This window comes from Carassius gibelio, chromosome A12, assembly GCF_023724105.1.
Source record: "Carassius gibelio isolate Cgi1373 ecotype wild population from Czech Republic chromosome A12, carGib1.2-hapl.c, whole genome shotgun sequence".
Classification (NCBI taxonomy): Eukaryota; Metazoa; Chordata; class Actinopteri; order Cypriniformes; family Cyprinidae; genus Carassius; species Carassius gibelio.
In genome coordinates this window covers 3982575-3998246 of record NC_068382.1, presented here as the reverse complement: position 1 = coordinate 3998246, position 15672 = coordinate 3982575, and the positions used below count along the sequence as shown (strand labels likewise).

General features: G+C 36.0%; 1 protein-coding gene across 1 annotated transcript in view; it reads left to right on the top strand.

The window, feature by feature from the left end:
• The window catches only part of grid1b (glutamate receptor, ionotropic, delta 1b), a 375427-nt gene that overhangs the window by 291721 nt on the left and 68034 nt on the right, over positions 1-15672 (top strand). The window contains 1 exon segment of the mRNA XM_052610800.1: positions 8182-8235. Coding sequence (XP_052466760.1) covers positions 8182-8235 — 54 coding nt within the window.

Here is a 15672-nt window from a genome sequence, read left to right as displayed (position 1 = left end):
TCCCCCATGAACTTTGTGGTCCCGCCCCCTCCCCTTCCCTGTTTGTTTTTTTTGATTTGTCACCCTAACCCCGTCATTGTCTATTCATGTTTGCCTTTGTTATTATTTGTCATGTCTTGTTGGTTTTTGTCTCTGTCCCAGTCAGTCTTGTCCCGCGTTTGATGTTCCCTTGGGGAGCGTCTGGAAGCCGCTCCTTAAGGGAGGGGTTCTGTCATGATTCTGCCTTCATGTCCCGACTTTTCTCTAGTCTTGAGGCAGGATTATGACAGACCCGTGTTTTGTGTACAAGCACATGGCCTTGTCTTTGGGCCATGTGCTTGTGTTGTCTCATTCCCTTGCCCCGCCCCCCTTGTTATCCTAGTCTTGTTGTGATTGCCGTATCTGTGCCACCTGTCGTGTCTTAATTGTTCCCCTATTTAGATCTCCTAGTGTGCTCTGTCTTTCGTCGGTTCATTGTTCTACTTATGTGTTCCTACATGTCATTCTCCTGAGATACCTTGTCCTAGAAACCCCTCGAAGAAGTCTTTGTCTTGCAGTGAGTGTTTGTTAGTATTTAGTGTTCAGAGTCTTTGTTTACCTTGTTTATTGTGTTTTGTAGAATTCTTTTAGTGTTCACCCTAGCCCTTGTTTTCCCCCTCGTGGGTTTTGTTTTTCCCCTTTTTGTATAATAAATCTTGTGTTCAGTACATCCTGTCTGCATCTGAGTTCGTCCCAAACCCATCCTCACAACACAATCCTTTGATTATGCAAGGACGCATTAAATTGATCAAAAGTGGCAGTAAAGACAAATCCATTTCAAATGTTTTTTAAATTTTAAGTAATCCTAAAAAAAAAAAAAAAAATGTAGCATGTTTAAACACACACACACACACACACATATAAAAATATTAAGCAGCAAAACCATTTTCAACATTTATAATGATTAGAAATGTTTCTTGAGCACTAATTCAGCAAATGATTTCTGAAGGATCATGACATACTGGAATAATGATTGAAAAAATAGATATCTCAAGATATATTTAAATAGCAAAGAGTTATTGTAAATTGTAGTATTTGACAATACTATGGTTTTTACTGTATTTTGAATGGAAGTGTAGGGATGGGCCTTTTCACCTTTAGTTAATTAAGCACAATAAAAGAACAGACAGGAAACCAACGTGATGTCGAGAGTGACCGACTGAAAGGCAACTATGTATTCCAATCAAAGTAGCCTATTCTATTTATTGTGTGATGTTAAAAAAAAGCATAGAAATCTGAGGGTATTTTTAAAGGGGGAAAGTTAAATGGACTCATATTCTCCTATAATGTTTGCTTTTTTTTACAGTTGTACCACATTTGGGCTGCATGACAGAACAAATTTTTTGCAGGCCTCAATATGAAAACAGTATAATATGTTTACATGACCAGAAACATTCTCAGCTCAATTGTTTTTATTAATTTTATAATGTTCTCATCCATTTGTCGAGAATACAGCCACACGCTATTCTTATTGGCTGTGTTTTGTTATTTATTTTGTTGCATCTTGTCAGAGGGTTACAAATTACTGGGGCTCCACAAAAAGAGGCCTACTCCGGAAAGTTATCTCAAATAAGGGGGCCACTGTATATACTGTAGCCTCTCCTGACACAAGATTTTTAGTGCATAACTCTATTTATGGACACTGAAATGATTTTCTGTCCTTTCAGATAATTTGCATCTCATGGCTAATAATCTTCTTAGTTTAATGGAGGTCCCCTCAGTGATATGAATCATCAAGTCCTTCCACTGTCAGATACACGATGATGATGATAAATCTATGTCCCTCAGTCAGTTTTCAGGGGTTAGCATACATTCAGACAAACCAATTCATACGCAAATGTGTTTCCCACACACTTCAGAAGAGAATTTGCACCGCTGTGAATTATACTGTTGCCATCCAAGACTGATGGCGTATACCTGGATGAACAATCTTCTATCTGCATTCTGTAATCGAGGTCAGTCCTCATCGCTCATCCACTTTCTCACTTGTGATTTTTCTTTTTTTTCTCCCACTGTTCAATTATTGGCAAGAGTTTTAACGCATCAGTTGTGGCTGTTCAGTAAGCCCCTTTTCCACTCACTTTCTGGTTTTCTCAATTCATGTTGTTTCCCTTCTCTTTTGCATTATAGACATCTCCTTCCATGAAATCTGTTGTTGGCTGGTAACTTTCCAATCAAAATTTGAAAGGATTCCAGGAGAAGGCCATACTATCCTTGTCATTTTTGAACATCATCACTGTGGGGCAATCATTTAGAGTTGGGAGGGGAAAAAATGGATTGCGACAATGCAATAAAATCACTGACAGGTGGAGTGGAAATAAGCTTGTTTTTGGAAAAACAGGCCATAGGTATATCACAAAATATCATTGTAAATTTAACTTGCTGTTAAGATTATTCCTGTATGGAATGACAGTCCTTAAGATAACCGCATGTTATTGCAGAGAGAGAAAAGTTGATTACTAGAAGCGATAAACCAAAAGGGATTACTCAAGGGAACTCTTCATTCAAACCCTCTTCAGAAGTTGTGGTAAAGCATCAGAGGATTTTTAGCATTTATAGAAGATACATTCGCAGTCGTTCTTTAACAGTGCTGTTTATGTCCCAGTTTTTATGTACACTGTTTGTAGGGAAAAGTAAAGAAGATAGATTTAAAAAAAGAGAAGTATTTAATTTCATGAGAATGGGCCTATGTTATCAATTTTACTGTATGGTGTGTGTGTGACATCTAGAGGTGAAGTGCTCTTTCTGTATATGCAATTGTATATGTATGTGTTATTTATATTTATGTCTCAGGAATCATAGACATCCAACTATGTTTTCCTTTCTCGTACACCAACAACAAGCTAATCATAAACACATAATTTCACTGCTGTCACTCCAGACCACCTTCATTGCCTCTTCTATCAAACATTACACAGAAAAAAAAAAAAAAATGCAGGTGTCTGAGGGAGGGACAGGCATACAAACATCAACTTCACGGTGACAAATAGCAATAAAAGAATGAGCAATATGTGTATTGGATGACAGAATCCCACTAAATGGACATTTAACTGACTTATGCCATTTTAGACCAAAGGACTAAGGAATTTTAACACGATTTTCACCAGTGTGTGTGTATATATTTCAAGAATGCTTCACATGTCGCTGTGAATATGGCTATACAGTAATTCAGAACCTCAGGCTTTACATGCTTCACATCTAATAATATTATATAATCCATTTGAAGTCTACAAACCTTCATCTAACTTAAAGATTAAAAGCCAAACTTAAGGCAAGGCCAAGTGATGTGAAGTAGCTTTTTAACTCTGAGCATTAAACAACACTCTTGTTTAACTGGAGAGCATTTGAAGGACCCTGTGGAGGGTGTGATATCACCATATAAAATATGTGTAAGGATGTCTAGAAGCCTTACCATCCAACACACTTTCTTTCAATCGTGTCATACTTATAAGTTGGGGGAAGTTGTGGCCTAATGGTTTAGAGAGTCAGACTCCCAATCGAAAGATTGTGAGTTCGAGTCCCGGGCCGGCAGGAATTGTGGGTGGGGGGGAGTGCATGTACAGTTCTCTCTCCACCTTCAATACCACAACTTAGATGCCCTTGAGCAAGGCATCGAACCCCCAACTGCTCCCCGGGTGCCGCAGCATAAATGGCTGTCCACTGCTCCGGGTGTGTGTTCACAGTGTGTGTGTGTGTGTATTCACTGCTCTGTGTGTGTGCACTTCGGATGGGTTAAATGCAGAGCACAAGTTCTGAGTATGATAAGTGATTGATTCACTGAGTATGATAATTCTGAGTTATAAGTGACATGTATAGCACTTACTGTATCTCAAATAGCAATAGTGGTCAGTAGTTGGTTTTCACAAGTCAAGCTACAGTAACATTGATTTTCTACATAGAGAACCCGATTTATCAAAGGGAAAATAAATCTTCAACCAAGCCTCAATGGGAAACTTGCATCAAAACTGCAAAACCTACACAAAAAAATTAACTGAAGTTTCCAGCAATTTTTATTATTTTTCAAACAACTTATGATTACAGAGGCAGATAATCAATTAATAAAGACTTATTTTGTATATTTGCAAAATCCTATGTAATGATCTCAGAACAATTTGACCATAGTGCGTTATTTGTAAAGTAATACGTGTTGATGTTTCCTCCACATATCAAGCTCCATGAGTATGACTTTTCTTACTTTGTAAACTTGCTTGGTAACTCATTTTGTGCAGTATTGAACTTTCAATGTGATTCCCATGAGGTATGAGTCACGATAAAAGAGTAAAAGCATCTTTATCTCACATTTGCTTTTGTTAACACTATCTTTTAGATTTAGAGTAGTGTTTAGTTTAGGTGGTAAGTTATTGTTAAAGCAGCATTTTACAGAAATGTCACCAAAGGTGTAGTTCATTTCAAAACAGTTAATTCCATTTTAATGCTTTAATATGCCGTTGTAGAGAAATAAATTAAAGTAATAAGCCTTATTGTTTTTATGTCGCAACAATCATTCAGTTGCCTTTTCAGAAGCATTGGAACCATCAGTGAAGTACTTTGCTTATGTGTTGTCACAGATGGGCACAAACACATGCAAATACTAACAAATACTTTATTGAAAATAAGTATAAAAATAAAATACAGTATTTTGTATCTTGAAAATACACAAAATACATAAAAAAATTGGCCATTAAGTGAAGTGTCACTATTAGAGCAAAATCTGTCTGCATGAGCCAAAATCTGTCAAAACCAATTGCACTCAATAGATCAGTCCGTGTGTTGTTGTAGTTTGGTTAAAATGTTGATAATAACATTCATAAAATATTAACAAAACATTACATTACACATTAAAATATTTGAAAAGTATGGCACAAACTGACAGAAAGTAAGAGAGTAAAATACAAATACAAAGATGTATTTTCATGTATTTCAGACATTTTAAGCTTTTATTTCTGAATTAATTTCTGCCATTCAAACACTGTAAATGAATTAACTTTATTTAAACGTCCCATCTGGAGTGGATTTTAAAATAATTGCTGTTTATAAAGTCTATCTCCATCATTTACTGATAAACGAAAGCTCATTACAGTAGCAGCTTATTAAAAATGAACTGTAATAACAGAATAACTAAATAAAATCTATTTAAAATAAAAGTGTATTTTAAATATAATTTTATTAGGTCACTTTCATTTAGCTATGAAGGAATGGCTAATAGTAGAAGAAATAAATTAAGGTGACATTTCTGGATAAATATAAAAGAATATCATGGACAAATTCATTCAGCTTACCCACCACACCCCCACCCATATTGTTCTGTTTAATGGTAAAGCAAATAAAATTAAAATATTTAAAATATTTAAATGAAAATATTTAAACTAAATGTGATGTTGAGGTGTATTCAACATGTTGTACTTCCTGGCCATTGTCACATTTCCTGGCTATTGTCACAAATAGGGCTTGCTTTAAATTACATCAATATTAGCTCTCTCTCTCTCTCTCTCTCTCTCTCTCTCTCTCTCTCTCTCTCTCTCTCTCTCTCTCTCTCTCTTTTATAAGACTAAAACATGAAAGTCGTCTTCCAGATTCTACTACCAAATGCATTTTTAATATTTGCTTGACATTTGAGCAGGAGGTCAAGCTCATTATGTCAGTGTGTAATGAACAGAAATGGAAGGACACGAAGAGAATATTGATGGCCAAAAGAAAAAAATATATATAATAATTATTTAATCTTTAAACAAAACCTCATGACTGAGACATAGATGCATTAGTTTGCATTAAACACATGGAAAAATGCAAAAGGTTATTTTTTATTTTAATTGTTTTTTTGTAAATGAGACTAATTGACAATATGTGCAAGTTTGTATGACATAGTAGAATCTGTTTTTCCAGATTTGTTTCGCCTTAAAGCAGTGGTAATCAATGTCTCTAATGCTGTAACAAAGTTTATAGATCAGGAAGAAGTGGCGGGAACCGGTGAACATTTAAACATAAAACTTTAATAAATAAATAAACAAATACAAAACTAAAGTAAAAGCGTTTTACTCTCTCGTCCAGCACTATCGCCGCTCCTCCTTTTATCCTTCTGGAGGTCCTCCATGGCACTCGAGACTGGTAAGTGGCACAGGTGTCGCTCATTACCATTAACTCCACCAGTCTCGCTCCACTCCCACGGCTCTCAGCCCCACCCCACTCGTCACATACCCCCATCACCCCTCGCAGCCCAGGGGGTACTCTCAAGACTGTGCTCTACTCTCCCCCATCCGGTGGCCCCATCACGGTGGCCGCAGCACCTGGGGGTAAGGACAGAAGAGGCGACAGAAAAGGAGACGGAAGGATGAGGAGAGACAGTGAGACCCAGACACACTTGGTCCTCAACCAGCTGAGAGGCTTTCACTCGCCGTGCCATGCAACGGTACTGGACATCTTTGGTTAATGACTCAATGCTCCTTCGGCTCCTGGCAGACAGGTCCTCCTGTTGAGGGCAGCTGGCAGTGAGTTCCCCGTTCCCTGCTCCTCCCCAAACATGGCGGAAGGTAGCAGGTGTGTTGCCCAGTTGTCGCTCATTATAATTAAGTTCACCGGCCTCGCTCCTCTCCCACGGCTCTCGGGCCAGCCCCACTCGTCACACATGCCATGTAGCCAAGAACCAAGACCTATAACCAAGATATATAGGCAAGGTGGCTATTACATATTGAATAAAATTACAATTTAGCTTGGCCCATGAATTACAAGAGTTTCATTTAGATGCACTCTAACCCCTCGTTCAAACATACTCCCCCTTATTTACATTGCACACATCTGCAGCGCATTATGGCTCAGACGAGATTTTGTTCTGTCCTCCTCGTATTATTTACCTTTCGTAATTTACAATTTCAAATATTTAATGCATTTGCTTGATTCATGCAAAATGTATATTCTTTAATTTGAAAAAAAAAAAAAGTATATTTTCCTTATTTCATTTTTGTCATGTTGCACACATTGCACATACTGATGCATATTATGATTTAGTCTATGTCATGGATTTTTCTTTAAGTTCATTATACTTCCAGACACCACTAAGCCATGCTAAAGACAATAAACGTACTTTGTTGATAAACACCCTCTACCTTGCTGTCATTTGGTTTCTTATCTGAAGATGATATTTGACAGGCTGCCTGTTCCATAGCAACTTTAATTGAAAGTAATATATTCTGTGCTGTCATACATGCTAAATACACAAAGAAAGAATGTGATAAAGACAAGACAGCTGCATGCATTTTTAAAGTCAATTTGAATCAACACAACAGCCTGTGTTGTGAGAAAGCATAATGCTTAGCATAAACACAGTCAAAACATGAATATATATTTATATGCTTTATAAGACAAAAACCAGCACAATGCATTTAATTGGATAATTAGGCTATAGTAAGGCAGTGCTAACAGTTTGTCCTCCTAACCCCTTAACAGAAAATGATCTGGCTACAGCATTTATCTAAAGTTAGATTCATCTGACCAGTATAATGCATTGATAAATGTTGGATCATAATAAATTCAATTGTGTAATTCTGTAAATATATAGTTTGTTTATGATGAAATCTTTAAGCATAAACACACACACATACATGCAAACAAACAAATAGTGAACATCATGTAAAAGGTTCTCTTTAGGTTATTAACATTTCATTTTAGGGGAATATTCTGTATTTTCTGTGTTCTGTGAAAATATTAGCTCCAACCCTTGTTCAAAAAATTAGCTTCCCTCCCTGTACCTTGTTGTAGTTTGTATCCCTTTGTAATGCTTGTTTTGTTCCTTTTTTATATGATCTTTTCCAATATTACATATTAAGGAAAAAATAATAATGTTATTCAGTTGTGGCATATTATTGTGTTGCTGGTAACGTTGTTTGCTTTGCTTTTTGAACACTGCTTGCATTGAAGCTTGCCATTAAAAAATATTTAGCAAGGCCTGTTTTTTATTTTATTTTTTATTTTTTATTTTTTTGGTTTCCAGCCTAGATATAAAAAAAATACAAATTAAGTCTGGTATTGCTTATTGTGTACATCTAGTTGATATCGATGCTCTCTTTTTACTCTCACCTTTCTTCAAGCCATTTCTTAAATGTTAGGTAGCTAATTTACTCCTGCCACAAACAGCTCACATTGATTTCTTCTATATTTCTGTCCCTATAGGCCGTGGAGACTAACCTGGCCTCTAAAGACAGTCACTGGGTGTTTGTAAATGAGGTAAGGAAATATTTATTAAATATCTATTATATATTTGTTTTTCATGTTTATCTGCTTTCTTTCATTAACTGCGCTCTCTTTCAGTCTTAACTTTTCATTTAATTAGTTTGCATGCAGTAAAAGATTATTTCTGCCCATGGCAGCCTGAAATTTACTAAAATATGCAAACATACACAGTGGAAATTATTTAAATCAGGCACCCACAAAAATCTGTGTCAAACTAAATTTTCATGAAACAATTCCCAATCTCTACAGTTAGTTCTGAATATTAGATTGTAATAGTTTCAACAGTTGTGAGTTTTACTGTTACCGGGTTCTGGTATGCTTAACACTTATTTGTACTTGAAACCTTTCAGCAGCTTAACAAAAAAAAAAAAAAAAAAAAAAAAAAAAAAAAATATATATATATATATATATATATATATATATATATATATATATATATATATATATATATATATATATATATATATATATATTCCATACGAGCATGTATTGAGCATGTACTTTACATTTTCAAACCAATGAACACGATAAACAAAGAACAATTCAGCTTGTAAGGCAAGAAAAGAGGTAGTGGATAAATTCAAATAATCCACAGCCACTGTCACATTTGTCACCTGGAGTGCCCATGAACTCCAGTACAGGGCACTTCACTTAAGACTCTTACAATTAGTGTCTGAACTCCATTTCCCATAATACCGTGCTTAGGGCTAATCACCGCCAGTGTTTCCCATTAGCACTCCCCTATATATACTGTGTTCGGACTTCTTGTGAAGTCTTGTTTAGCCCAGTCTCACATTTCAGAGTGTTTTCCTTGTGTTTGTTCCTGCCTTGTATTACCATTGATTGTTTGTACCGCCCGTGATTCTCTGCCGCCTGCCCCTTTTGACCATTGCTCTTGTTTTTCAACTCTGTTTTACGCTGATTGCTGCTTGCCCCGACCTCTGCCTGGAATACATCTATGTCTCTGGGTTATCTGTGTTATCCCTGACACTGGTGATTGATCTTGTCTGTTTCTGACCGTGATTAATATAAGCTGCAAATGAACACTGGATTCCTCAAAAGAACAAAAAGTAATCCACACGAGATCCTGCAAAGAGTAAACAATTTAATTCTCTGGAAACAGGCTGCCAATTACAGATAGTTCTGTGGCAAAGATGTAAAGCAAAAAGGTTGCCAATAGTCCAGTGTTTTGCCACAGAAGAGTGTGCCACACCCTGAGGTAACCACGAGCCAGCGCCCAGGAAGATGCAACACTTCTAGTTAAGTGAGCTCGCAACTTGAATGGGCAGGGCACACCCTGTGCCTGATAAGCCAGGGATATGGCATGCACAATCCAGTGGGCCATCCTCTGCTTAGAGATGGCATTCCCCTTCTGCCAGCCTCCATAACAATCAAAGAGCTGACCAGAGCTGGTCTAAGGTCCTAAAGCTTTGTATCCCGTCTACGTAGCATCTCAATGCTCGGACGGGACAGAGCAAAGCCAGGGCTGGGTCTGCCTCCTCCAGGGGCAGTGCGTGCAGGTTGACCACTTGGTCTTTGGAGTAGTGGGAACCTTGGGCACGTAACCAGGCCAGGGCCTCAGGATTACCTGAGAGTCAGCTGGCCCAAACTCTAAAAAATGCTGGGTTGTTTCAACCCAAATATGGACTAACCCAACAGTTGGGTTACATTTTTACATAAAATTTTTAACCCAAAAGTTTGGTTAGTTCAAAATTTGACCCAAAGTTGGGTTGAAATAACCGAGCATTTATTAATGTAATATCACCTAAATTTCGAATTTTCAAAAAAGCAAATGCAGTATTATTTACATGCTAATCCACTGTACAACAGATTTTTTTTTTCTTAATTTAATGCCAGTGCACACCAGTGTTAATTTCGTTGACTAAATATTTTCGTCATTATTTTCGTCACGAATATATTTTTGCCGACGAAAACGAAACGAAAACTAAAATAGAAGGCACTGATGGAGACTAAAACTATGACTAAATTGATTGACATTATCGTCAACGAATAAAGGACGAGACGAAAATAGACTGTGACGAAAATCAAATCAGCAGACGGGAGAGATGCGAGGAATGAGCAAAAGAACCGGCAAAACAGAACAGACTGCATGAGAGAAGAGAACCAATCAGAGCCTGACTTATTGAGACGTGAAGCGAAGGTTTTCAGTTTTTATGAGCTCCCGGGAAGTCGGCATTCGAAGAGGTGATAGGGACTTTAAGCAACAGCCTCTGGTGGAACGGCAACGCCATTCTGGCGTTGTATTGCGCCTGCGCGAATTTAACTGCTACTTTGTGACGTTCTAATTTAACGGTCTACTACGGGAGAACAGCTGATTTGCCGGAGTCGCTACAACGTGAGAGGTTAGGTAAATAAATGTTATGTTTTTAGACTTATTTACATCATACAATATTAAAAACTCCTCTTCTGACAAAAGATTGTCATTTAACGCCAAAAGCAATCCTTCTCTTGCTTTTTTAAATTATATATTTTTTTGGATCTCAATAAATGAATTAATGCTGCGTTGCGCTGTTCTGTTTTACCGTTGCTTAGTGACTTTTACGTTCTTGGCTACAGCGGTGTGACGGCAAACTTCCGGTCGCTGTAGCCGTTCCATTCGCAGCTGTTGCTTAAAGTCCCTACTGTCTAAAAGAGCGACAAAATGTCCACAGCTCACTTCACGTTTGACGACGAACAAAACAAAACAAAGTGTAAAGCACGCAGAGCGCTCATTCGTGGCAAGAACACAACCAATTTGAAAAGACATTTACAGATGAGCCACCCGGACATTTTCTCAAATGTAATTTCACAACGATGTTCTTTTGTTTATTGAGCTAAGCAAAATTGGAATAGTGCAGTGCGTAGATGTTGTAGCATTAAATATTACGAACTGAAAAGTAATGTAAAATAGCCCCTTCTTTAAATTAGATGCGAGCACAATACTAATACGTAATATCATGATAAATACATTTGATTAATACTAATGTTTAGTATATTTTATAATGTTCTACTTGTTGACAATATCACAAATATTTCTATATTAGTCATGTGAAACATGAATGTTCACATCCTATCATTATACATACTAATCTAGCAATATTGTAGTATTTAAAACATACAATATTGCTAGACAAATGAATACCTTATAAAATATTGTTACTTTTTTTATCCACCTAGCTGCCAACTTATTAAATATTTACTTTAAATGTATGCACTTATTGTTCAGCTCAGCTGTAAGCTTTAAGGTCCTGGACCTAACGTTATTTTTCTTTTATTGATGGTCAATTGGCAGCTAGTTATTGTTTACATTATCATGACAGTGTTTGTTGCTGCATAAAAGCTTTTGAATCGAAATAAAGACACAGTTGTGTTGAAATAAAGTTGAATTTGTGTTTTATATATTTTGTTTAAGTTTGTTTCCTATACCAGCTGTAAAAAATTGTCTAGTAAATCTGTTATTGATTTTAGTCTTATTTTAGTCGACTAAAATACCAAGCAATTTTAGTCGACTAAAATACCAAGCAATTTTAGTCGACTAAAATAAGACTAAAATTAAAACAAATCAGATGACTAAAACTTGACTAAAACTAAAAAAAATTATAGTCAAAAGACTAAGACTAAAACTAAATTTAAATTTAGTGTCAAAATTAACACTGGTGCACACAGTACATTTAATCCTGCAGCAAATTCTAGAGGTGAGATGCAAACAAGAGACAGGTTACATTATTCAAGAAAGAAAAACAGTTGAAATTTGTCTAGTATAACTTAATATGCCAGAAGATTAGTAACAATGTGTGTTTACTTTTAAATTGCACAGGTATAATGAATACTTCATATACATATTTAGTTTGCATATTTTACTTCAAGATGTCATAACAACAGTACTACAAATTCAAATTTAGGATTTCTCTTAATTATTCCATTGGTCTCCAAGAATGGCAAGTATGTCTAAAATTTATTGTTTAACTCAAGGAATTATTGTACAATAACACCATGAGTTACAAATACTGCATTAAAACTAAATAAAACGCTAGCAACACAAATCTAAAAACATCATTCCACAATACTTAACTTTTACTGTATCTCACAAATGCTGATATTCAGATGCAATTACAAAATTAAGGAGCATACCCATTCAGTAAATGTGTTGAGGTAAGATTTTGTCAATTATGGTCAAGAGAAAAACAGCATTATAACAATTCTGTTATTATATTAAAAGAGTTTTATGATGTGTATTTTGGGTGATGGTCAAAAACAGTAATCTTCAGTAGACAACGCAAATAGATCAGCTTAGTTTTTAAGCATGCTATCAAGTTTGCACAAATCTGTAGTAATTCAGGCTGTTTGTTTATTGTGTGATATAGTCGATTTTATTGTCATTAGATAGTCATTAAAGCAGTGCCATGAATAATGGATGTCTGGGCATAAAGGCAAACTAAAAAAACTGTTTAGGAAGAGGCTAGCATTTGCTAGCAGGTGTTAGAAATATTGATGGATCAAATCAGCATAAAAATGATGATGAAATTATGTTGTTTACTGAACTTACTTAGTGAAAAAAGGCAAGTTTAAAATGTTGTGTCAGTAAGGGCATGAACAGAGGCTTGAAATCCCCCATTCCTGGGGAGAAGCATTCCCTCGTGTTTAAGCCATTGTAACAAGCACAAAAACATTCTCTAGTCATCTTTGATGCATGTTAAAAGCAAATTACACAAAGGCAGATGGTGTTTAATGGATCGCATGTGATTGAAATTTCGGGTAAGTCATTCTGTAAGCTGCCGATTTTGTTTAAGTTAATTGTGAAGGATGATGCTTTCTTGTTAAATATGCTGTGAAGCACCACATGCTGCTGTTAAATATTAACATAATCTCTTGCTGACTTCACAATGCATAGAGTTTGAATTTGAATTAGGAGACCAGGTAATATTATGTAATACTTTCCCATTGCCACTCATCTGAAAAAACTAAATCTGTTTAAATCTTCTATGTTTTTTTTAAAAGTCAAAAAAAAAAAAAAAAAAAAAAAAAACATTCATATCAGGTGTTTATTATCATCAATATTACTTTCAATGATGCTTCTGCACATTGAATGACTGATAAATACTGGTAGGTCAGTTTTGCAACTGTAAATAAGTTTGTATTGTTCTCTTTCGAGTTATAATGTCAGGCACACTTGAAAGTTCAGTTTGGTTTAGATAAATTCATTTATGCAGTGGCTTGTGTATCAGTTTTAATTAAGGATACTGGTTCAAACAATTCAGTCTGAATCAGTCTCTCTCTCCCTCTCTCTCTCTCTCTCTCTCTCTCTTTGTGTCTCTGTCTCTCTCGCTTTCTTTCTAACAACTAAATGAATAACTGCATTAGAATGCTATCAATGGCTCAAGCCTCTTTTACCAGCTTTAAAATTACGTTTTGGAACTAGCAAAAGAGGCACTGGATGAGATGCGGAAGAAATAATCTATTGCAATTTAACCCTCTGAGGTCTAAGGGTATTTTTGGGGCCTGGAGAAGTTTTGTCATGTCCTGACATTTGTGTTTTTTTTTTTTTTTCAGTTGCTTATAAACATCTAAATGGCTAAAGTCCAATATCACTGTAATCAGCACAAACCGGGCTATAATAATATATGAGCAGCATGTATGTACATGATTGTGTTTTTGAGAAAACAATGTTTATGTGTGGTTAGTGAAAAACTAAAAATGTTAAATCACTTGAATAAGGCCAAAAAAAAACACATACAGAACATTGGTTCCCGGGCCTTTTGAGAACTCTAGTAGCCTAGATTTTTTTCTTTCTAAATTATTTGAAAATCATCTTGTTTACTCACTCACAGAGTGAGCACATGGTCCAGAAAATAACTAACAAGGCCATGTGCTGACACTAGACAAGAAACAAACATAAAACAAAGTGACAGTGCAAAACCCTGACAATGTGCTTTTATATTACACATATTCAAATTTTAGAAAATATTAATAGCAATAATACTCAAAAATACTTTATATTGCAATTTTACCTACCTCCGTGTCATCGTTTTGGTTTCGTTGATGGTATATGATTATTATTTTTTTTATATAATGCTTGTAATGTTCAAAATCATTAAATGCTATTTAAATGGTGAGAACAAAAATAAACACATTAACACATGTTCATAATTTCATGTATTATTTTTAGCTTCTTGACACTCGCTGAAGCAGCGTTTTTTGAGCTCAGATAAGATGGTTGTAGAGCGCCCTCAGGCGATTGTTAATTTTACAACAGAATGAATACACTACTGTGATTAACAAACCTTTTTTTAATTTTCCACCAAATTATCATCATTTCTGTAAGTTAACAACAATGCCACCTCAGTAAATTAGTGAAATATTAAACTGAGTTATTGACACTGAAGAATGGAGCAAAGGCCGATGAATATACAGGTGCTGGTCATATAATTAGAATATAATCAAAAAGTTTATTTATTTCACTAATTCCATTCAAAAACTGAAACTTGCATATTATATTCATTGATTACACTCAGACTGATATTTTCAAATGTTTATTTCTTTTAACTTTGATGTTTATAACTGACAACTAAGGAAAATCCCGAATTCAGTATCTCAGAAAATTAGAATGTTGTGAAAAGGTTCAATATTGAAGACACCTGGTGCCAGACTCTAAGCAGCTAATTAACTCAAAACAGCTGCAAAAGCCTTTAAATGGTTTCTCAGTCTAGTTATGTAGGCTACACAATCATGGGGAAGACTGCTGACTTGACAGTTGTCCAAAAGACGACCATTGACACCTTACACAAGGAGGGCAAGACACAAAAGTTCATTGCAAAAGACGCTGGCTGTTCTCAGAGCTCTGTGTCCAAGCACATTAATAGAGAGGCGAAGGCAAGGAAAAGATGTGGTAGAAAAAAAGTGTACAAGCAATAGGGTTAACCTGGAGAGGATTGTGAAACAAAACCCATTAAAAAATGTGGGGGAGATTTACAAAGAGTGGACTGGAGCTGGAGTCAGTGCTTCAAGAACCGCTACGCATAGACGTATGCAAGACATGGGTTTCAGCTGTCGCATTCCTTGTGTCAAGCCACTCTTGAACAACAGACAGCATCATAAGTGTCTCGCTTCAAAAAGGACTGGATTGCTGCTGAGTGGTCCAAACTTATGTTTTCTGATGAAAGTAAATTTTGCATTTCCTTTGGATATCAGGGTCTCAGAGTCTGGAGGAAGAGAGGAGAGGAACACAATCCACATTGTTTGAGGTCCAGTTTAAAGTTTCAACAGTCAGTGATGGTTTGGGGCGCCATGTCATCTGCTGGTGTTGGTCCACTGTGTTTTCTAAGGTCCAAAGTCAACACAGCCTTATACCAGGAAGTTTTAGAGCACTTCATGCATCCTTCTGCTGACCAACTTTATGGAGATGCAGATTTTATTTTCCAACAGGATTTGGCA